The sequence below is a fragment of the Pochonia chlamydosporia genome, chromosome 2 (assembly GCF_001653235.2).
Source record: "Pochonia chlamydosporia 170 chromosome 2, whole genome shotgun sequence".
NCBI classification, from domain to species: domain Eukaryota; kingdom Fungi; phylum Ascomycota; class Sordariomycetes; order Hypocreales; family Clavicipitaceae; genus Pochonia; species Pochonia chlamydosporia.
Window position 1 is genome coordinate 876265 of NC_035791.1, and position 23877 is coordinate 900141.

The 23877-nt window shown below is 48.0% G+C and overlaps 6 protein-coding genes across 6 annotated transcripts; 3 read left to right on the forward strand and 3 right to left on the reverse strand.

Annotated features, from left to right (window-relative positions):
- Positions 1-847: 847 nt before the first annotated feature.
- VFPPC_13262 (phosphotransferase enzyme family domain-containing protein) lies at positions 848-1891 on the reverse strand (the record flags this gene model as incomplete). Its single annotated transcript, XM_018291039.1, has 2 exons — positions 848-1232; positions 1458-1891. 2 exons carry the CDS (start codon positions 1889-1891, stop codon positions 848-850), a joined length of 819 nt encoding a protein of 272 aa, XP_018146365.1.
- Positions 1892-4700: 2809 nt separating this feature from the next.
- Positions 4701-7443, reverse strand: VFPPC_02405 (aminopeptidase 2; the record flags this gene model as incomplete). Its single annotated transcript, XM_018282058.1, has 3 exons — positions 4701-5286; positions 5347-6488; positions 6541-7443. 3 exons carry the CDS (start codon positions 7441-7443, stop codon positions 4701-4703), a joined length of 2631 nt encoding a protein of 876 aa, XP_018146366.1.
- Positions 7444-10755: 3312 nt separating this feature from the next.
- Positions 10756-14889, forward strand: VFPPC_15492 (heterokaryon incompatibility protein (HET) domain-containing protein; the record flags this gene model as incomplete). Its single annotated transcript, XM_018293245.1, has 1 exon — positions 10756-14889. One exon carries the CDS (start codon positions 10756-10758, stop codon positions 14887-14889), a length of 4134 nt encoding a protein of 1377 aa, XP_018146367.1.
- A 258-nt stretch (positions 14890-15147) lies between these two features.
- Positions 15148-16194, reverse strand: VFPPC_02408 (nuclear pore protein-like protein; the record flags this gene model as incomplete). The annotated part of the gene is made up of 2 exons (XM_018282059.2): positions 15148-15575; positions 15633-16194. The coding sequence occupies 2 exons, from the start codon at positions 16192-16194 to the stop codon at positions 15148-15150; spliced, it is 990 nt and encodes a 329-aa protein (XP_018146368.2).
- Positions 16195-19765: 3571 nt separating this feature from the next.
- On the forward strand, positions 19766-21703 carry VFPPC_02411 (heterokaryon incompatibility protein; the record flags this gene model as incomplete). Its single annotated transcript, XM_018282061.1, has 1 exon — positions 19766-21703. One exon carries the CDS (start codon positions 19766-19768, stop codon positions 21701-21703), a length of 1938 nt encoding a protein of 645 aa, XP_018146370.1.
- Positions 21704-22192: 489 nt separating this feature from the next.
- VFPPC_13263 (hypothetical protein) lies at positions 22193-22514 on the forward strand (the record flags this gene model as incomplete). Its single annotated transcript, XM_018291040.1, has 2 exons — positions 22193-22277; positions 22342-22514. 2 exons carry the CDS (start codon positions 22193-22195, stop codon positions 22512-22514), a joined length of 258 nt encoding a protein of 85 aa, XP_018146371.1.
- Positions 22515-23877: the final 1363 nt, after the last annotated feature.

Below are 23877 nucleotides of genomic sequence, written 5' to 3' on the forward strand. Positions count from 1 at the left end.
CTCTTATGGTTTGTTCGTTGGCGCAAGTCTGATGCGGTGTATTCAAACGCCCTGCCGTTGCCTGACCTTGTCGAGATGTAAGCCTTGAGTCGCCAGCCAATTTTAGGTGTCAACATGAAGCCTCGGGGAGAAACAATGCTAGCCTGCCTTGACATAGGAGCACAGGGGCAGATGCGGCTAGCCTGGGCTGGGCTTGGGTAAATTAATAACTTATTAGGTACAGCACGCTCCCAGTAGATGCAAAGTGGCTTGCTCTAGATAAAGCAAGATATAAGACAATTCGAAGAGAGTATAAAAATTAACGACGTCAACTGTTCAATCAGCTAAATAGCAAAATGGATTGATGTACTAGGTAATCGAGCGTGATATTAATTAATGACGTTGATGGCTAATTTGGCCAACGGCGCGGATGTGGGAGTCCGGCGGCAAAAACGTCACTGATGTGAATCCGGTGGTACAACCGTCTGGGCTGGCGCCATGGCGCACACTACTATATTATTCGGGCCGCCGTTCTGACTCGAGGCCATGACAACATTTGAAACATGCAGGCACACAGGTCACACCCTCCACGAGGTCGTAGTAACCCTGTATGAAGTCCTCCATAGTTGGGGAAGATTTGGCCACAGTAGCAGTAGGGTAGTTATCGTTAGAGCTGGTGTGGCTAAAAGCGGCGGTGCAGTAAGTTGTAATTAATGGTCTATTACAGAAGCCACATGCCAACCGTGTCAGAGGTTTTGCGCCTTCGGACGGTATCAGGAGTTGTTTGAAAGCGGGCGTGCTACAAAGACCTGGGCCCCTTGCACTTACGGCAACAACTGTGTTGAGTACCAAGTCAGTGATGCCTGATCTATACTGAAGTGAAATTCTCAAGATACACTCCTGACCTGCCATTTTCCTCGAAACCATGCGTCTGAAACAAACCCATCAGCCTTGCTATGTCAATTGTCTCTTTGTCTAAGTCAGAGACCTGCCCGACTTCGCTGTAAAATGTATCCCAGAACAGCTGTCGCAGTTCAACGTGAGAAGGGTGGAAATGCCAATCCGAGTTTGTCTGGGCACCCAACAGTGTCTCTACGCCAACAAGAGACAGCCCAAAAGGGACCACAACGGCCTCTTGCCAGTCCACAACGCCGGTAATATGGCCAGTTTCTTCTTCGACATGAATGTTGTTCTCAAGAAGATCGCCGTGCTGAAGCACAGCTGGGAATTCGGGGCGGAAGATTAGGTGGAGACTTTGCTTGACCATGTCAATTTTTGGGTGTAGGCGTTTGGGAAGCGTTCGTAAGAGCTTGTTGAGAACAGCAATATACTTGTCTTTCAAATCAAAGGGGCGGTGACGGCGAGTCTGGTGGTCTGTTGATCCATGCCAAGGAAAAGAACCTGATGGATGTTGCCGTTAGATATCGGGGTGTCAAGGAGACGTGTAAACGTTAGCTAAGTGACGGGTAGTAACTCACTTGGCAAAATCTTGGATAGTCTGCCCCAAACGCTGCTCCATTGCTTTGTCAGAGGCAAACATCTGTTTACGCACCCGGCAGAATGCTGGACCAAATACACGATTCCTAACGTAGACGTGGGCAGTTCCCAATTCGCCATGACATAAGCCCGGAGGCACAAATCGGAGATAGACTTGCTGGGCAAGCTCGAGTTTTTCCATGTCAAGCAGTGAGGACCGAAACTGGACTATTGTTGAAACTCCATTTCTTTCTACGGTATAACTATTGGCTCCTTGCATTGGTGTAGCAGAAACGGGACCGCTCAGCAGGCTGGCAGCAAGACTATCGCATTCGTCTTTTGTGGGGGAGGGTTTGGAAGCGAAGAAGTTGGATATTTGCCATCGTGATAATACATCATAGTCCTCCGGTCCGACTGTTTGCTCTGAAATGTTCATTTCGAAGTTTTCCGACAATGTCTTTGCAATCAAAGTGATCGGACAACGACAGAAAGGGCGGAGGTGGGTTGGAAGTGAGGTGGCGGGTGGGTGCTGTTATTATGTATGGAAAGGGAGATAGCGGGTCATGGCAAGGCATTGGAGGGCCAGGGGCATCAATTGATCTGATCCACGCCCGTACTGGATCAGTCCGATGTGCTTCAAGCAAAATCTTCCACGCGGCAGAGAAAGAAGAGCAGGCTCCGGCTTCTTGCTTAACTTCAGATATATACGTAAGTGTAGTATCAAAGGCGTATCACATGAACAAACGAGCTCTTTTGAAGGTTTACGTGCTGAATCAGAGAGAAACGTGCTGTTGATGTCAACCACTCTCTGGTGTCTAAAGATTGAACAAGCCGAGAGAAACAGGGGCTGTAAAGAATTAGCATTCCTACATCGTAAGCCAGGGGCCAATACTACGCTACGAATAGCGGCAGTGGACAGTGAATCTCGCCCTGGGATACCTTTACGTATATTCATTGAGCTAATAAGCCTACCTTAATTCAAGAGGGACTGGACAAATAGCTCAGTATGGCCTCTTTGTTGGAAGACACAACCTTGTGCACCAATGCCACAAACTGTAGGCGTCAATTTGTTCTTTGCCTAAGCTGCTATGATATCCCAGAACGAAAAGCGCTGCCAGTTTTTGATGGGTTGCCATTCCAATAGAAGACTTACTATTTCATTAATCACCTTGTCAAACTAGTGATGGGGTAGCTATGGTCGCCTCTAGGAGCGACGCAGCACACCCATCCCACACATTGCTCGTTGGGGACACCTTGTAGTTAGTCAGTTAAGGATAATCATCCCGTGAACAGTCCTCCCACAGGTTAGGGTGCGTGTAAGTTAACGATACCTCTGGGGCCGCCGGCTTGCTGCACCGTCAGATTAATTTCGAGTCCGCCACCAAGGAAAGTATTTAGGGTAAAAATAGCCGCCGGACACGATGGGAGTTTACGCCAATTTGCGAGCCATGTAATTGTAAGACAGTGGTTGACCTCATTGGAGCGGGAGAACGCCAGCTTCCCCAGTCGACGTCAACCAGTCGATGAAACCTACCACGAGCCGGACCCCGAGTAACGCCACGAGGGCGCCTTCTTGGGCAATGGCACTAGCCCAACGCATTAGAAGTTGAACACAAGTCCGCAAGCCTCTATCAATCCAGCGTGTGTCTCCATGTGTGCTCCTCGCTCCCTCGCAACGAATATGAACCAGACTGAATGTCCACAGGCTGAAAAACTTTGTCAGCCACCTTAACTGAGCCATGCGCCTTAAAACAATATCGAAATTATGCTGTTGCGGTACGTTCTATGGAAAATAGAGCTGTTGGGTAGGGCACACTATTACGCGACGGGAAGGCAGAGAACTGAACTTAACAGGGACATAGTAATTACCGACATAATACAGCATCCCGTCGGCTTCTGTTCCCGGCGATGAAATTCAGAAGAAGCACTTCGATCCAACACACTAGCAATATGCCAATAATGATCCTCCTGATTCTATTTCCTGAACTATACCTCCCCCGCACTATCAGACGCCACTGTATGAGCCAGTGATACCTTGGTAGAACGCTCTCACTTTGTCTCCTCTCAGATTTTCAGCTGTCATAGTATCCTAGATATCAAGGGTAGCCAATTTTATTAGGTGGCTGAGGAATCTATTTGAGAGAGGTAAAAGACCTTGAAACCTCTATTTACATAATGACGGCAGACACAACAATAATGGTAATCAAACTAATTGCATTTTTTGAATATTGGTTAGATGATTTGGTCCGTCCTATGACCTCAAAAGTATTCATTCAGATATATATAAGCACCCATGGTGCTCACAGACACACCGACATACTTTGACGTAAGCTGGTCTGTGATCAACGCCATCGGCCTCAACAATGTTTGCGTTAGCCTAATGCTCGCTGGCATCACAGGCAGGCTGTCGAAGCTCCTCCTAGTACCGATCGTGGTTTCTGCCGCATGTGCTCTGCTCTGGCCAACGGCTTGTGTATATCGCTTATATTTGTGACTACTCAGCCGTCAGTGAGAATGTAGCTATTCCATTCTGTGACAAGGGCAGTATTCTGGGCTTGGAATCAATAGACTCTATTCAGATATAATCTCTTTTGGTATCAAAGGTCCTTGGTTCTGTTCAATCTAGTTGCTCCTGAGGATCCTTATTTATACCCAACCTTCCGGCTTTGCCTTAGGCTCTGAACCTGACCTCGTGATGCCGTAGTGTAACCAACTCCCTTTGAGGTCATCCTGTGTAACCAATATCAAAGGCCTCAAAGGCTCTCGGACCGTCCCGTGTGACACATTCTCAGCATTGACGTCATCGCCTCATGCCTCGCGATTTAAGACGACCGGAATGTGAGAAGCATAAACCTCTGCTACGGCAGGATGGCGAGTTTCACCGCTACGGATCGTTGGGCGAGACAGTGTCGCATATTGAGCCTATTATCACGAGCTACACTTGGACCCAGCGTTACCAGATCTAGAGCTTTTGTTGGCGCCAAACCAGACCGATTTTGTGTAAATTAGGTCCATTCACCAAAAGCTACCATGCAGCAACTTCATGGTCACGCATTCGAGAATAGAAGAGAGTCGCATCGTCCATTATTCTGACGTGAGAGCAGTGCGATGGAACGATGAGAGGATAGTGCTAGTAGTTACATTGTCTCTATACCCCCTCCCACCACTTCGAAATCCGACCTGGTTGAAGACAGACCCGCGATGAAAATCATGTGCATGTTAAGACAGGCCGCAAAGAACATGCTTCACAAGTACTTATTCTCCAAGAAAAATTGCTTGAGTAGTGCCGAGTCCCTTTCTCTATACAGAGCCTTTGCTCGGATCCCTTCCTTCCCCTTTTCCAACGACTGTCTAAAGCCCTCCGTGTTCTTGTCCGCAAAGAACGCATCCACGTCCTTGATAACATCCTCGCTACTAAATCCGAGCAGGCTCACCTGTACAAACTGATCCAGCAGAAGAGCATCGTTCAACTTGGCCGCGCACGCCTCCCAATGATCCTTTGTATATGCCCACTGTACATGCCTACCGATAGGGTGGGCAACCAAAGCGAACAGCACCACGGACATTTCACTTACAGGCACGGATGACGACCAGTTGAAGGCGACGAGGTCGCGGAGGATTGACTTGTCGTCTGTTTCTGCCATTGCAAGAAGGATGCTGTTCTTGGTGTCGCTGGACGATGTCTTAGTAAACTCAGACATGAGAATTGGGAACACGCGGGTTGGTTCTTTTCGCATAGCAGCGCGAAGCACTATGCGGCGCATACTTGGGTTAATGTCGATACCCTTATCAGTCCAGTCGCTGAAAATAGACGCGAATTTGTTCACAGTTCTACGCCACTCTGTTAGTACCAAGGGGGTTATAGCGGTATCAAGGGGGTATCCTGCGTACCCAGCATGCCCGTATTTCACAGCTTTCCCAAGCAGAGTTCGGCGAAGACGTCTCATCAAGAAACTATCTTCTGGCAATGCTTCTATACCAACATCATTTACCTTGCCTTCAATGAGCTGCAAGGCGAAGTGCTTCAGTCCGGTGCTCATCTCTGCGTCCTCAGAGAAGGCCATCTCGACATTTTGAAGAGCATCAAGTACCTGCTGCCACACGGTGGCGTGGTTCTCCCGACGAAAACCTTGCAAAAATGACAGCAAAGATGCGGCAGATCCGGATCCCGCAGACGCAAGGGCAGCCGCAGATCCTATCATGGAACATCTCTCCGAGGCAGAAAGACGGTTCAGTTGTGTGCTTAACAGCGCGAGACGACATGGAGGGTACGCTACTCTATAGAATCCGGTGCCTTGGGCATTCAGCTTGTAAAACTCTGGGTCGATACCAGGTATAAACTGTTCCTTTTCGGACAAGAAGGCATCTTGGCCGCAGTCGATACCCGTTATACCGAGAGGGATACACCAAAGAGCCGTGTCGTCTTCGGGCTTAACATCGCCGCTCGTCAAGAATCGGGACTGTCGCAACAAAATTTGCCCCTTATTGGGTATCTCTGTCACTACCACCACCGGATAACCGACAGTATTAATCCATGACTCAGCTATGTCGACGATACCTTTACCAGAAGCAGCTTCAAGGTTTTCCCACAGGACATGAGCAGTTGCGTTGCCGTAAGCATTGGTCTTCAAGTAACTGGAGACGCCCGCCAAAAACTTCCCAACGCCAACATACTCGACCAACATTCTAATAACTGCGCATCCCTTGCCGTAGCTGATTTGGTCGAAAATCTGATGATCCTGCAAACCGCTACTCATGGGGATATGCACGGCGTGGCTGGACCGCAATCCGTCTGCCTGAAATGCATCCTCCATGCGGCCAACCACAAACTGTGCCCAGATGTCCCACTCGGGGAATAGCTGATCAACTGCATAATGACCAGCCCAGGTAGCAAAGCTCTCGTTCAGCCAGAGCTCATCCCACCAGTCCATGGTAACAAGGTTACCAAACCACTGATGTGCGAGTTCGTGAGAGACATTGTCCGCAATGTCCTGCTTCACAGCTTCGCTTGACGTCTCCGAATCTAACAGAAGCTTTTTGGCAGTTTCAGCAAAGAGATCACTTGACAGCGGAGAAAATACATACTTCAGAGGGTTGGGACGTGATGAGGCCCCAGTGCTCCATACTGGTCATGGACATTTCCGGCACGGCTAAAATGTCCATCTTGTCCAGTGGATAAGGTATATCAAAGACACCAGAGAAGAGATCAATTACCCTCGGCGCGAGAGTCACTGCGAATTGACCCTGGCTCTGCACCCCTCGAGTGGCATAGACACGTACAGGAACCCTCTGGCCGTTGTAGAACTGGTCCGTAAAGGCTTCCACATACGCAAAATCACCGACCGCCCAGGCGAGAAGATAAGTGCTCATGATGGGTGTCGTCTTGAAGGAAACAGCGTGCCAGCCAGCCCGCTCGTCATTGGGCTTAATGCTCCTGACCGGCATGTTACTCAGGACAACCTGGTCAGATGGCACTTCGATGGTGAGGGCAAATGTCGCCTTGAGGTTAGGCACGTCGAAGCAAGGAAACGCCCGCCGAGCGTAGCTAGCTTCAAATTGGGTGCTCAGCACATAATGTGAGCCGTCGTCATCATGAGCGACCGACGCTGCCTGTTGGATGACGGGCTTGTATTTTGAGCGGTAGAAGCCGGCTAGAGAGTCGCTTATCGCTCCTTGGAACTCAACGGTGATGGTCGCGCTTTTTGTGGCTGGTATTTCGTTGTTGAGATTGATTCTGACGACCTGCATCTTGTCGTCGCAGTCGAACGACGTTGCTTTCGTGGTAATAGCAACATCGCCGTCCACGAGCACTTGCGCATTCTTAAACTCTAAATGGCTGGCATTGATGGTAATTGACCTGGAAGGCTGGATGAACTCCACGGCGATGGACACTATGCCATCGTACTTCCAAGTTTCGAAGTCGAGGTTTCGCAGCTCTAGATTGTAGTGCCTGGGTTTCACCAGGTTGATTGGAGCTTGGTCATCCATGATGTTTCGTGATTCTAAAGTTACCTTACGTCTGTGAAAGCTTTTATCTGTGTTTTGTAGAGATCAGTTGATGGCATAATAACATAAGCCTTCGAAATTTATGTTGTGAGGCGATGACACGGGCAAGGTTATGAGCTTTCGACGACGGCTTACGACGCGATGCTGTTGGTTACGATATTGGTGACGACCCTACCTGTCAGACAATCATGCAGGTCAGCCTCAATCCAGCTGCCAAACTGGGATAAGACCGGCCAAGTTTGGTGTGTAGTGAGTGGTGCAACAAGCAACACATTCTTCCGACGAGGGATGCCTCGTAGAAGATACAAAGTACATAGAATTGAAAGGCCGTCACCACGATCATAATTGCAGAGCTTCCGTAACTTTAAGAACAGGTTTGCCATACAGACATGTAAGTTAGTTCGCACTCAGAGTACCTGTTCTTTTTAACTATGATAAAGGTTTTGCCCCGTTGTTAAGCTAAGAGTGGCGATGAAATGTGGCCTTGTTCAAAGCTGTTCTCCGCACTACGATCAATAGCGGCAAACTAGGCTTTACAGGCCAGGCGTTTATTGTGATTCTCACCGGGCTAGTTGCTAATGAGGTAGGTTTGGGATGCTGATGTGAGCCATTCAGTTGTTTTCTGCAGCTCGTTGCATTCAACCCAGTGCCACCATTTTGTGTTCCCATGGGCAATGCCGCTTACCCCTCAAGCAGCGTGGGAGTAGCGCCTCCATACTACATCCGAAAATGTAGCTTACAGGCATATCCTTTGATTCAAAGTACTTTGAGACATTTTAACAACTAGCGGATTGAACTTAAGAGCTGTGATGCTACCGACTTCGAAACAGTCTGGGTGATAACAACCCAGGCAACATCAATGACGAAAGTAGGCGTTACATGTTTAGTTACAACCTAGGGTTCTCACCACGCATTCCGATTCCCTTGCTTTCCACGGACTCGGCCTCTCCTGCCGTTCTCGCCTTTTATTGACTTTAAAGTCCCTAACACTTTATATTGGCGGCAGGCATTTAATATTATAACGCTGGAGCTTTCCGCATAACTCTCTCACCTGGAGCGTCCCACTATACTCTTGCCCATGTACAGAAGTCTTACGCCTTATATAGTGGATAGAGTTAATCTGCAATTATTGCACTCTAGCATATCCAGATAAGCTTTTAGTTAGCCGTATATATTAAGATTGCGAGCAACAGTTATGTAAGAAATGCTTAGAGAATATTATGTTTAAGATAGTAGTTAAGTTATATATACAAATCTATTATAATAATCGGATTACTAGTATACTTATGGTAGAATAATAGCGCCACGTAGTTCTTAGAGAATATTCTATTATATGCAGAAATTGTCTATTAATCTACCCCTTCCACCCTAGTTTTCTGTGACATTTTATTGAGTATTTTGATGCTTAGGGAACGTCTAGGAACAGCTTAGAAATAGCTTGGGAATAGCTTGCGGACAGCTCAGGGTACCTTAGGGAGCCGCAAACGAGCTCACTAAGCGGCGGGCGATTCGCACCTGAGTTGGTGTGGCTAAAAGCGGCGGTGTGAAGCGTTGTGATTCCGGTTCTGTAACACACGATTCTCACTAGGTTACAATGCCGCAGAATGCAGCGATGCCGTAGCGGAAGGAGTTGGTGGACCTTGAACTAGCAACAGTCAAATATAAAGACGCGAACGCGGAATACGCGAGGCTGCCTGATGACACCTTGGCTACTGCGTCGACTCGGGACGGCTCCAATAACGTTGTTTTGGGGTATTGATATGGGCTCTTGTCTTAACCCAGAATAAAATATAACATGTGGAGATGCCGATTCGTTCACAGAGGAGTATTGTGACAAAAGAACCTCAAGGAAGGACATCAAGCCCATACCGACACGATGTATCATATCTCACTACGCGACGCCGGGGCATGACCCAGACTGAATAGTTGCCCAGAAAACCGTTGAACATGATATAACATCATGTGCAGGGTCTAGCCTGCGCGCTTCCATACACAGCCCACGTTGGCGGCATCTCTAGGTTACAGAATAAAAAACACTCATTCCATCTGTGTTCTTCTGTCACGTTCAACAGAAATAACACCTCCCCATTCAAAGCAGTACGTCTCCTGCTGCCAAGCAATTACATGATCCTGACGAACTCACTCCCCTATACATGCGAGTCACATCTATTAGAAATAAAGGGGGGCTAGAACCCTGGCGCCCAGAGACATGCCCGAGTGGGATGACTCCCTGTTTGAACAAATGCTGCTTCGGCTGCTGCCAGCCGTTTCAGATAAGAGGCTGGAATAAGCGCCCTATCTCGACCACAGCCACGAGTGCCAACTTTGTCGGACTTGGAGACGTTAATACTGCCACTGCGATTAGACGCGTTGCCCCTAGCAGCACCCAAAAGGCATTAATCTAGTATTTGATCTTTATGACATCCGGTCCACGCTATTGGCGGCCCCCCGTTTAGATCCAATAACCACTTGGTCTCCAACTAAACTAATTATTGGCACTCTTGCTAATTCTACACGTTAACACCCTATTAATTAATAAGCGAAAAACACGATAATCAGGTGTACTTGATACTTGGAGCGAGGATTAGTGATGTTGTACTAGCGATGCAGCGCAAGTGGTAATGGATGAAAGGAATGCTTTAAAGGCCAATAAGTGTCGGTGAGTTAGTAAATATTGCAGACTAATGGCAGACGAGAAAAGCAGCACGGCAATTGGGAAGACGCAATCAGGTGGCAATACCATAATAAGGTCTTATACTAGCGTTTCTATTATGTATTTGTGAAATATATGTATAGCCTCAATAGCAGCAATCTAAGCGGGAAACAGTTAATTAATATTAGCGAGACTTAAAAATGCTCTATTAGCGTTTAAATAGGGGCAGAGTAATTAAAGCTAATAATTGCGAAGAAATCTAAAAGGCTGTGTAACTCCTTGTCATGATTGCTGCAAGGGCATGTTTAGGCTGACTGCTGACATACATCAATGGAGACTTGACTGTCGCATCCAAGGTAGCCGATCAACCGGTGCGTTATGCCCGCCTCACTCTAAAGCTTGACAATGCGCCCTCATGCTCAAACTAATGCGAGGCGAGCTGGCCTGTCGATGCGGGGACAGAACCATTCTTCGTCTACGGCTTAATAACTTGCACCTCTCCTCTATCTAAGCATCACTCATCGTTGCTGTCTCGCTACCATAGCGGTTGGTTTGCGTCTTTTCAGGTTCAGGTTTGAAAACTTACAAGCTTTTCGCAACGTGTATCAATTACCGGATCTCAAGCTCAAGTAATTTTCAGGATGACAGACAATTCCCACAGTGAATCAAAAGAGTTGGACGAGGTCACCAGACTCGTGGGGACCTACGGCGGTATTCGGGAGGCACTCAACTCGGGATCGTTGTCTCTTGAACAAGAAGTACGTCTCAGGTCGGACATAGTTGACCTTCTCATCAAAGACAGCGATCAAAGCGGCCTATACGACTACCTACAAGATGCAATTCAACATCTGGAGACGATTCTGCGTCGTCTCCCACGGGACTCCCCGGAACGTGCCGTGCATCTGAGTAAGATGTCATACGTACAGATGTCTGAACATGTAGCCACCAATTCACGCCACGCGTTGGACGAGGCTGTATCAAACGGGCGCCAGGCCAAAGAATTAGGCGTGACGCATAATCTTTTGCAGAGCCGCCCAGATGTTTACATAAATGTAATGAAGAATTTTGGATTCGCGCTGTCCCAAAGGTATGCAATAACACTGCAAGCTAATGACCTTGAGGAAGCCATCGCATGTGCAAAGGAGATATATGATCACGCTCCGAAAGACTCGGCCGAATACTACATGAACCTCAATAACTTTGCATCGCGCCTCCGTATGCAATATTCTGAAAGTCAAAATCCAGATGACATCAACGAAGCAATGAGATTGATAAGAGAGCTGCAATCGAGGACGGCCAGTGGTTCAAGGGAGCATGGCTTTGCTGCAGCACAGCTTGGCGTTATAGGCGCTGACAAGTTCAAGCAAACGAAAGAGTTGCAGGACTTGGATGAAGCGCTTGGGTACTGCAAGGCAGGCCTCGATAGCCTTCCTGCGACCCACGAGTTAAGAATACAAATTCTGAGGGTCATTACGAACCTGTACGACTCGAGATATAAATCGACAAGTGAGGAAGGAGACTTGAGAGGCCACGTCCAGTACTCTGAGCGTTTGCTTCGTGCCATTCCGCCTGGTAATAATGCTCGAGGCAAATATCTTGTCGAGTACATGCGAGGTCTGCATAAATTGGCAGAGAGGTTGAAATCTCTTGAGCAGTTTCGGCGAAATATACGGCAACTGAAATCGCTCCTTCTCGACATGCCTTCCAACTACCCTGAGAAACCAGGCTGCCACTCAGTCCTGGCTGATTTCTACTTAAGCCAGTACGACCTGTCCCGTGACCTTCAGGACCTGATGGCTTGCGTGGGTGCTGTCAGAGAAGCAGTACTCGATTACAATGAAGTAGCTCGTGAGAGCGGCTCTCCGCAGAGTACTATTCAAGCATCCTGGCCTTGGGATCTCGGGATATCGCTGGGCAAGCTGTTTCAAGCACCACGGGACAACCCCATGAGAAAGGCAGCTGAGAGGGGATTGCCTGAGGAACTGAATCATTGCCGCCAGCTCCAGAGCTCTGCTCCCAGTGCATTGGAGCAGTTTTATCAACAGAGCGGGCCACGATTAAAAGTCCTATCCAAATCTCTTGATGCCGGTCGAGCCCTCTCCAGCGATGAGATCGAGAATGAGATAAGAAAACTGAAGGAGGAGAAAGGGGCTACCGTTAGCAACAGAAGGCCGTACAAAACGAGTGACTATGTGAACGAACTAGGTGCTCGAAAACTTGCCATGGATGAGTCTAAAAACATAATACTAGACTTGAGTGGCATCATGGGTAGTATATTGGGCATCGACCGTGACAAAACGTATACCCGAGAAGAGCTCTGTGCTCTGCATGCTGAGATGGAACAAAAGGCAATCGACAACGCCCGATCAGAAGGCAGGCATCCAAACTTGCGACTATGCCGCATGTGCCGAGATGAGGTGAAGATACTGCAGCCTGTTCAAGATGGTTTTGAGTTAGCAGCGAAGAGAGCATGGCTACCTTTTGGGAATTACTTTCAGCTTCTGGACAGATCTAACTGCTCCATTTGCTCCCTAATGTTGTCTGCAATCACGACCAAGTCATCCGGGGCACTCCATCCTCGCCTTGCGGCAATAGATCCGGAGGTGCAAGGAATTCGCTTGACGAGTGGCCAACTCTCTACAAAGGAAAAGTTGATTCGATTCGACTATGGAATGAAAGCCGCTGGTGAACTGAGACTCTTGACGTCTCAAAACTACTCTCAGGCTCTTCGCCAAGGTTGGCAAGTGAGTGCGCATTCTTCACCTGCAGAAATTCTTGCCAATCAAAACGGCCCAATCTACGACGCCAGTGGCCAGCAAATTAACCCAAACTTGGTAAAGTCGTGGTTGAGAGACTGTGATAACAATCACAGATCCGCGTGCAATCATCCGCGACTGGGGAAACGAGCAGATGCCGTGATTAGCCTAATATTGATTAATGTCCAGGACGAATGCCTGGTTTCGTCGTCTTCTGACGCCAAATACTTTGCGTTGAGCTATGTATGGGGCCAAGTCGACATGTCCAAAACATTCAAGTCCAACTATAGTGATCGATTGAAAGCCCACTCTCTGGCGGCGATATGCTTTCCGAAGACGATACAGGATGCGATGGCGTTCGTTCGATCCCTAGATGAGAGATATCTTTGGGTTGATGCCTTGTGCATTGTACAAGACGACGACATCCAAATGGCTCGCGACATACCTAACATGGATATCATCTACAGCCAGGCGTTCGCTACCATTGTCGCACTCAGTGGAACTGACGCAAACTCAGGCTTGCCAGGAGTCTCACCGGGTACAAGAGAACCGCAAAAGGTCGCCACCGTCACGATTTCAAACAAGTCGCCTGCTCTCGACGATGACCCTCACAGCAACGACAAAGAAATAGTCGGCCTGGTAGCAACACCACGCCAGCTTTATCTGGAGATAGAGCTGTCTCGTTGGAGCGCCAGGAGCTGGATCGTCCAAGAGCATTTACTTTCGAGGCGTTGCCTGTTCTTCGCACCAGATGCTCTGTACTTTCAGTGTGGCCAGAGCACTCTGAGTGAAGGCGGCGCCAACGAGGAGTACGTAGCACTCATGCTAGACAAGCTGCGGGGGACGGATAATGACCTTCTCAATAAGGCAAATCGGAATAATCCTCTGTCTTCTCTGACTGAATTGCACGATATGTCGTTGCGGGAGCGGATGTCCAAGACTTTCAACGCATACGCCAAGCTCGTTGAGATCTATAGCCGTCGCAACCTGACGTACAAGTCGGACATTCTAAAGGCATTTGCTGGAATATTTGCCGTTCTTGAGGAGTATTTCGAAAGTGCAGCTGTCCATGGACTTCCGTCGGCGGTTATCAGCCATGCTCTACTTTGGACACCGATAGCAAGGCTTCCACGTCGAGGTAGTCAGCTGCCAACATCTCGCTCCGCAAGCACCACTCCTAATTCACAGTTTCCAACTTGGTCGTGGGTGGGATGGGATGGGCCTGTAGAATACCGCGTATTCGAGATGTCAAATGGGAAGATTGCTCTACCCACGACGAGTGTAAAGGCCTATTATCAATCGAACAATGACCCCATTATTGAACCAACATGGGAGCAGAATCAACTCCACGAGCATATCAAACAAGAGTCTCATATCCCTGATCAACAAGGGGTCCCGGTTGGCAAAACGGATAGGGATGGGGACAAGACTCAACGCAGGCAGGTCATCGCCAAAATGGTCCCTGATCTTGTTCGCGGCAGTACCTGGTTTATCGGAGCCGCCCAAACACCCCAGAATAGGCAGGATTCTTATATTGAAACCAAGCTGTTGCGCTTTACAGCTCGTACGGTTGCTCTTCCAGCATTCGGCGTCTCATCGAGGAAGGAATATTTGAGCTACCAGTCCCAAGTTCATAACCGAAGCCCCCAAGCCGTCCGACGCATCCTGGACCGCAAAGGCAAACACTGCGGGCTGTGGTGGGAGCAGGCCGGGTACGGGTACGTGGGACTGGACATGAGTCCAGATTCTGAAGCCAACATTGACCTGCTCGAAATATCGCGGTATGGGCCAATGCATTGCCATCGGGACGGGCCGTCTCTTGTCGAAGGCCCCATCAGCATGTTTGACAAGGATGAATACCCGGAGTTTGGATCAGGCAGTGGGCTGGTCAACATCTTGGCCGTCGATTTAGATATGGGACTTCCGGATGGGATTGGTGAACGATGTACAGTGGCCGTTATTCATTCCGCAGCATGGGAAGCAGCAAGCCCACAGGAAAAAGAAGTTCGAATGGTGTAGGTTCGTAGCTGACCCAGGAGCTAATGGGGTCCGTAGCAACAATGTACGGTTTGGACGATCAGCAGCAAAATGCTCTTCTGTCAGTCAGAACGACGTTTGCTGCGTTTTCATACAGCTCCCCATTAAAAGTCTGTCAAATTCCCACGTACGGACTCAAAATGGGTAGTTTACTAAGTTGTCTTGTACCCTTTGCACAGTAGGTTTACTGGTATTAATATCAGTGTGTTCTTAACACCCCCGGCGTAACCTCAATATACACTACTTCAAGCTTTTGGCTCGCTCATCTAAACATTTAAAATGGTAGTCTGTTACGGTACTTGGAATATTGCTCATCACTCGCTGAACCTTGTCCAAGAGGTATGGCCCTGGGTTGCATTCCCGATGGTCTATGACTGGCTTTTCGCTTGTTTCTCCAATGTCGTGAATAATCAGACTCGTTAGTGTCCTGTGGAGATCAACCAAGCTCATTTCCAAAAGACTAACTTCGGGGACAGGCCAAAGGCCCGCTCTAGCCAGACAAAATGTCATAGACCCCAGTAACATGGATTCGCATCTATGGTGACCCATCCAAGTCGCGTGACGACACCACCTGGGTTGTTCGTCCACGATGATGAGTTTCCCAACCATGTCGCGAATTATGTCTAACAATTCTTGGATGGTTTGATTGCGGACAGCGTTAATACGTTCTAAAAGCTTGTTAGCCTTGCAAATGAAAATTGTACATGTACAGATAGTCGGTGTGCGAATACCAATGATGTACGGAGGTGCTTGGATGGCCTCAGAATCATCTGCTGCGGAGGGCCATGGTTCCTTCGCTTCCATTAACATGCGACGTGCAATAATCGTAAATTGCTCTTTGCGGCCGAGCTCCCAAGTGATCCAAATCATTTTTGACATGATATCACTGGCATCTCGTACAATTTCTCCGACAGAGGAAAGCCAGGTCTCAATCCAGGGCGCCAATAGATGTGTTGCGTCGTAGTAATGAGTTAATACAACAAGGTCGTACAAGTTGTCGATAGAGAAGGTTTTTGGTATTCTAGCAAAATTGGAGTGTGCCAGATTCAAGAAAGTTTCCATTGGGGCCGGCTTCTCATCTTCTAGTTTAACGATCCAGTCTGTTGTGTTGGAGTTGTTGCTTTTGGCTTCAGCGAAATTCCCGTATAACATTCGGTCAAACACAGGAGATGCACGGGCTAACGCACGTGAGCAGGCGAGAAACACGGCAGTGACTTCTTTCTCTGGGGTTTTGATCTTGAGGCTGACATCTCCACGAGGATCAATACAATTGGATTGGTTGGACATTCTCGAGGCGGTTGAGGATTCGAGTTGTGCACGTACGTATGTATCGTGCCGCTCGACAAGCTTGTTCTTATATGGCACGCATTTCAACGACCGAGTGCCTTCTCATGCCTTCTCATGCCCTCTCATGCCCTCTCATGCCCTCTGTTATTTTGGGTTCCGCAACAAGAAGCCTTGTTCGTCGTATTCACATGACTTAACAAGGCGGTGCGTTCGTACCTAGCTGGAAGCCATGCCTGTTAGTGGGTCTTGCCGAAGTGGTTGCAGCCTGGGTGAGCTGTACGGAGTAGAGAGGCTATATTTAAACCAGACGTTGTGGGGCCGTTTCGGCAGCTCCAGGGGCTACTGGATGCACTGTTAGAAGTCTGGTGGGACGCGGCTGTTGCCCAAAGCCACCCCTAGCGTCTACGGACTGTGCTGGATGGTGAATCGTCTTTCCAAAGGGCGACTGTCTCATACCGCATGTTTCAATCCGTGCTTGCGTTTACCCCATCGTTGCTTCGCGATCCTGAGTTGTAGCGAAGCGAGAGCCAGGCCCGAGAACATGGTACTAAACACCATTGACGCTTCAGGGTCGCCCGCAAGGCTAGCGCGTAACTGAGCATCGCTATAGTGGTCCAGTTCGGCAATGAAGGGTCTGGTTTTCCTAAACAAGTTGGCAACGGCATCATGTTACAAGATTAAAAAATTTTCAACTTTATGCGCACTTAGCTCTCACAAACGATAGCACTAACTGCGGCGCTGCTAGAGCAGCCTCCACCACGTATAGGATAGCCTGGCTGTGCATCATCCCTGAATGTGACCAGCCGAATGGCTCGTTTGCTAAACTCGCGAAATCGTCTGCTGTGCGTCCCAAATGACACTTGAAGTTCGGAATATCCTTTAAATAACCACCGCGCCTCCTTGCCCACATCTAAGACAGGACTATGGCTGACACAATGCTTGGCATTAAGGAATTAACCAGTCAGGATGTGTGAGGTGGCTCAATGAAAGTCTGCCCACGAGCTTCCGTGGCAACAGGGTGGATTAGTTCAACCTTGACAGCTGTGCCATCCACAAACGCGATTTAAAGCCTTCGCCGCTTACAATTTCTTCTACTCAAGTCTCCGTATTAAATATAGAAGCATAAGGGTTGCCGTTCGTAAGAGTTGTTAGCGTTGTGCATATAGATGTATCTCTACCCACTTGACAGTTGCTGCTGTTGGCGGGCATGAACCACCGTTGAATTAAAATGTCACAAACCATCGTTTTCGACAAACATGGAGACACCAAGGTCCGAAATAAGCGAGTAGGCGAGCTAGAACATACGGTTTATATTGTCTGCTCTCGTGCTTTAGCTCGCGTCTCACCAGTATTTCATGCTATCCTCTATGACAGAATCGGCACTGTGGACATCCACAAATCACCACAATCAGACGATGGGTTTATCGATTTCGTCGAGGAAGGAGAGGAATCATTAATAATATTTCTCAATATAGCCCATGCCCGATTTTCTGGGATCCCTCGAACTCTCAATGTTGACCAGCTGTACAACTTAACGGCTTTGACATCCCGCTATGAATGTACCTGCATATTAAGCACTTGGGTCAACTCATGGATATCCTGTAGTGAGGATCAAGCTCATGAAACGGACCTAGCTAAGATACTATGGGTTACATGGGAAGTTGGTCGGCAAAACGCATTCACGCGCACCTCTCAGCGAATGGCGATGGAATGCGATGCGTTGGCAATTGAAAATGCGAAGCAATTTTGCGGGAACGTACGTTTTGCGAATGGGATGGGTAAGTTAAGGCCGCTTCATGGGCATCGACACCGTTCAGTCTACTAATTGTTCTTTAGCAAGCGTAGCCGAGTCACGAACCCAAACCCTAAGAAACTTGTTAGCCATATTAGGCGACATGGTCGAAAAACTGTTGGTCATGGAGCAGCGCCCAAGATGGTCGCGTTTTGCCGCGCTTCAGGGACCCCGTAGGTGCCAGTATATCACTTCCGCAGCCATACAGTCCTCTTTAAAATCACTGAGTCTATGGCCGCTCCCGGAAGCGGCCATTATTGAGGACAGCGCGATAGTAGTTTATTCCAAAGCTGCCAGTGTGGTAAGCCATAACCATCGAAACTGTGAGTTTGGCAAATTCTGGATTGATCAGCTTCAAGACGTACTGAAGACACAGCCTCTGTCTTTAATGAATCTGTATTCCCAGCTTAGAGTTGATTAAATCCAGGGTTAGAGTACTAGGGCTTGAGTAATGGTGGGAAACTATCTAGCAAGCATTGGCAACGCACAGTCCGTCCAATTTTGTAATCAAACATTCACATTGCCATATATTCTTGCGTGTTCACAAGATTGAAGTATCGAGCTAACTAGGAGTAAGAGCACCATCGCAGCGGCGAATTCAAGCTGACCTGTTGGCCATGGTTGCGACGCCGAAGTCTGGTTTCTGCGCCTGTGGTGAAGTTGAGGAGCGCACTGGGCCAACCCCATCGTGAAATTAACACAGCCGTCGTTCTATCACACTGCTCTCACGCCAGGATAATAGGCGATGGAAGTATTTTTTATTGCATAAGTTCCTCCATTTTTATAGTTTGTGACGATGAAATCCCTCTGTAAGACAGCACTATGAAACGCGAGACTTTCCACGGCACCTGAGTCTAAACTAATCTGATTAGAATTCCTTCTGGTATCAACTTTCAAGAGTGCGAATAGACTCTGAATCGAAGAACTAGAAAGGGTTGGACCAGTCCATGGTTCTGTTTCGGCATGCATAGCTGACAAACAACACGAGTGAGCTAACATAGGTTTGCGGTATGTTGTTTTTCCAATTGGCTAGGGAGCGGAGCCCGGGCTGGAGCAAAGGCCTAAAATCACGTTTGATGCCTTCCTCAGTTCTTTCCTCTTGAACACTGCCAAGACTTGGCCACGATACCATTGTTGCTTTCTAGCCGTATATTTACTGTCCTTTGCTTTCGTTGACTCCTTTTATCTCGCAGCGTGTATCCTGCCGTTTTTGTTTTTCGGCACTTAATGTGAGTGTGAAGTACAAGGCGAAACAAATGCTATCTATTTAGCCATGATAGTGCACCCCTACCAATCAAACGAGGAAAGCTTGGTCACGCCTTCAATGATCCAAAATGCGGTGCTATCAGCAACCCGGGGAGGTCATTCATACCTGTCAGTCTTGCGAACGATTGATGGTATTTAAGATGAACGCTCTGTTTCTGGGTAGTATTGTAGATGTTTACTGTGGTCTCATCCTCGTAACAACCCTAAGCTTGATAGGTAGTCTCTGTTCTTAAGTAAGATCATGTGTTTGCAAACAAGGATGCAACGCGATGTGATCAACGAAATGTTGCCGATGAAACAATCATCAGAAGTTTGGAGCCTTAGGGTCTGGTCCCGTTTTGGAATATGGTAAGCTTCAACCTGCGGGGATCTGATGCAATTCGGGACAACACGAATGCCCCGCTCCTTCTGCAGAACCGGTGAGGCAATCTTGCCATCTACATGACATGGTATTTTGTTAAACATCTAGCCACTTGTCGTCATGTTTCTGGTGCTAACTTCCAGCATATAAACATGCTGTGCTCCATCTGTATGCAAATAGCTGAGGAGTGCCGAGGCAGATACTTTCGCACAGGTCGCCATCATTCCACACTTGGACAGCTTCGGGCCGCTGCGAAGCGGAGGTGCGGGCTTTGCATTATCCTATATGAACATTTGGAAATTCAAAGCGGCCACCTCGAAGAGGTCTACCTGGCTGACCCATTGACATACGAGTTCAGAAACGAGCCAGTTGAAGATGATGACCCTTACCTCACTTTTAAGGGCGCTGGACGTCAACCTCTTACAACGGTGTACATTTTACTGGCAAATTTGGTAGCCCCAACAAGTTACGCACGGTGGTTGCAGAAAGACGCAGAGCTGTTGAACCTGATGTTACCAAATACCCCCAATGACAAACTACACCCAACAGCTATGGACACTGGGAGTCCTCAAGTCGCCCAGTTAGCCACGAGATGGTTCAGGGACTGTCAACGCACTCATAAAAGCTGCGGTTTGGCCATAAAACCCAGTGACGGGCACCTTAATCACAGTCGTGATTGGTACCCGGATAGATTATTGGATCTAACCAAAGATGTTCCAAGACTACTCATCACTCGGGAGGAGAAACCATCTAGTACACAGTACGCAACACTGAGCTATTGTTGGGGTCCAAATCCGAGACACCTCATTCTGACCTCTGACAATTTGCCCAAAATGCGGCAAGGCATTCCGATGAAATCACTCCCCAAAACCTTCAGAGATGCTATCCAGATGGTACGCAAGCTTGAGATACGTTATCTATGGATCGACTCTCTATGTATTATTCAGTCTGGAGAAGCCAGTAGAGAAGACTGGGAGCTGCAATCCATGGCTATGAGCACAATTTACGCCCGCAGCACTATCAATATCTCTGCAGATTGGGCGTCCGATGCTACAGAAGGATGTTTCAGTGATCGCGATGTCGACGTTTTTAATTCAATCTTCTTCACATGGGAAGATGAGCATCACGCATTTGTGGACCAGGGGATCTTCCAGAGACTGTCATCAACGCCAATTTGGCGACGAGGATGGGTGGTGCAAGAACGGCTTCTATCCCGTTGCGTGCTCCATTTCGGGCGGGACCAGATCTTTTGGGAATGCCAAGAAGTACCTTTCGCATGCGAGAGTTTCCCAGGTGAAATGGACATATGGACATTCGTTGATACAATCCCGTTCAACTTGGCACTTCCTGTGCTCGGTCGGTCCGGGGGAGCAAACTGGTCAGATCTTGTGAGGCTGTACAGCAGCCGCGAACTGAGTTTTCCGTCAAATGACAAGTTTGCTGCCCTCGGAGCGGTTGCAGAAGTATACTCCGACCTTTACCACGATGAATATGTAGCTGGCCTGTTTGCAAGTGAACTGCCGGCAGCATTATGTTGGCGAGTTGTTGACGCAGGCACAACGCCCAATATTCTTCGGAGCAGCGAATTTCGTGCCCCGTCATGGAGCTGGGCCAGCATCGATGGGGTTGTGGATGTGAAGGTAGACTATTCGTTTGATGACGAGTATGGCACAGGTGATACGATTCATAGTGCGGTGAGAGACGTGAATATCGACCTGCTTCGCCCACAGTTTAAGACCGGGCCAGTGCTCGCAGCGCGAATCACGTTGGAAGGCAGTTTCTTCACCAAGAAGTTCCATGAAGAACTATTCAACCTCTTGTCAGGACGGACTGATATTCTAAATAACAACCAAACGATAAAGCTTGATGTAATAATGGATTCCACTACCCCAGGCGCAAAGTCAGACTCAGTTGTTTTCTTCCCAATCATTTCTAACAATGTTGGATATCGAGGAATCATCTTGAACCATCATATCACACCTTCGGAAGAGACATATTCTAGAGTTGGATATTTTTCTGTTCACGAAACGAAATTGTTCTGGGAGCGGAATGATGTGCTGGACATGAAGCGGATAATAACTTTGATATAGATAGCTGTCCAAGGTGCAGCCTTACGCCTGGAAAGCTCAATTTAGATTGCACTTACTCTACTATCCCGTTCCTAAGCAGCGGTAGCCCCAATTGCCCCGGCCACAAGCGATACCTTTTGCCACTCGGATTAGAATGGCCATTTTCCGCTGTTGATTACAATTTCAAGTTAGCTAAGTACTGTTCTTTCCATCTTTCACTTGTAGACTATGTTGGGTCATAGCGCCAGGTTGGAATCATGATTTACGACATGTATTTTACATAACCAATTGCTACATTTCGGGGGCCGCTACGGTCAATTGTGCCGTCAGAAATCTGTCAAATGCGCCATCACATAACGGATTAACCCTATCGCGACTCAATTTCGGCACAAAGGTGGTTAAGAATTAGCTCAATATCCGGAAGCGAGACATGACGTGCATAACTTATCGAAAACGTAAAGTCCATCCTAGAGAAATCAGTCCGCTCCGCGCGACGCACACAGCTTCACAATGAGCAGTTATCATATCAACACTGATGACGAGGTAGACGTACCCGCAGAGGCTATTCGCATTATAGACCCGCAGGAGCTGCAAGGTCAGTCAACCTTGAGCCACCATCCTGTCATGGGCCCGACTTAAGTACGCCTACTAACACGCAGACGTGGTATATTGGACAGAGTTGCCAGTAGGAACACAAGTCCAGAACATCACTGCTCACGGTGTTAACCTGTGGACGCGCACTGCAAAGATAGAAGCCAAGACAGATGGAATTCCCGCCAAGTACTTCCTCAAGGTACCGTCCAATCAGATAGCCTCAGCGACCTTAACTTAATATCAGCGAGCAGACCACGTTTGGGGAAAGGGGAAGAGGCGTTATATCTGGCTAGTTCACCGCCATGTCTGCCATTTATAAGGCAAAGCCAAGTCTAGGGCCTCGCCTAATAGCATGGGGAAGCTATGACGGGATTCAGAATGTGCATTTTCTGATTTGTGATTTCCGCAATATGGCCTATGAGCTTCCAGACATCAACAAATTCGTATCCCAGATAGCTGAACTCTATCAAAATGGCACCTCACCCGATGGGTAATTCGGCTTCACCGTGACGACTTACCACGGTGACGTTGCTATTGACTACGGGTGGCTAAACTCTTGGGAGGAATACTTTACTCAGACCACTCGCGTATTGTTTGATTTAGAACAACAGACTCGAGGCTCCAGCGATGAGCTTGCCGGTCTTTCTAATAGGTTCTTTGACACGTCGCCAACATTCGCGTAGACGAGCTGGGTTACTGGAGACAGCCTTGGAATAAACTTTATGAAGCTTATCGAAACAAGTACCATAGCTGCTTCCCAAAATGTCTGCCTGAGGGAGACTTCGATAACCGAAACTTGCTATACGCCACTCAGATCAACATGATGGACTTAATATTGTACAAGGACGATAGCAGCTATCGGTAAATGTATGAACTTCACCCAAGGCGACGGTAATCATACTCATAGTTGAGAAGGTTAGTTGCATCTATGAGGCAGCTTGTAGAGAAGTTTCCAAAAAGGCTACGAAGAGTGGGAATCGCATCAGGATTAAATCCAAGAATAGTCGGCCATTTCGGAGAGCTGGAGCAGCCACCACGATGTTTTCTCTTGGCTGATGAAGCTTCCCAAAAGTAAAAGGATTTGAATTTGATTTGAAATCTGCGTACTTCACATAAAGGTGTCTTCCGCTCGAATGTAAATCGTTATGGAATGAGAAGAGCACAAACTCCTCTCCTAGTCGGCACGTTTGAACGACACTATCCATGTGTTCTCTCCTGAAATTCCACCTAGTCTTTAAGACATGGCATCAGAAGGGCAGACACCAATCAATGGACTAATGGCCCAAGTGTTGCATGACATGTGGCGTCGTATCCTGTGACGGCGTATCTCAACGCCTAAAACTAAGCAAGGACTGGCAGGACCTGGACCTATCCTGCATACACGGATTCACACAGTTTCCCGCATCTAGCTTCCGGTCAGACTTGATGTTTGCTTAAAGCACCTCCTGTCTAGTTTTGAAAGCCCAAACACGGTAGAACACTGAACGAAGGAAAATACACACAAAACTTCAACCGCCATATAAACGAAGCTAGGCCCTGATTTTATATTGCTATCTCGTCATATTACTAACGCGGAGATGATTAAAATGAAGGCGTAATCC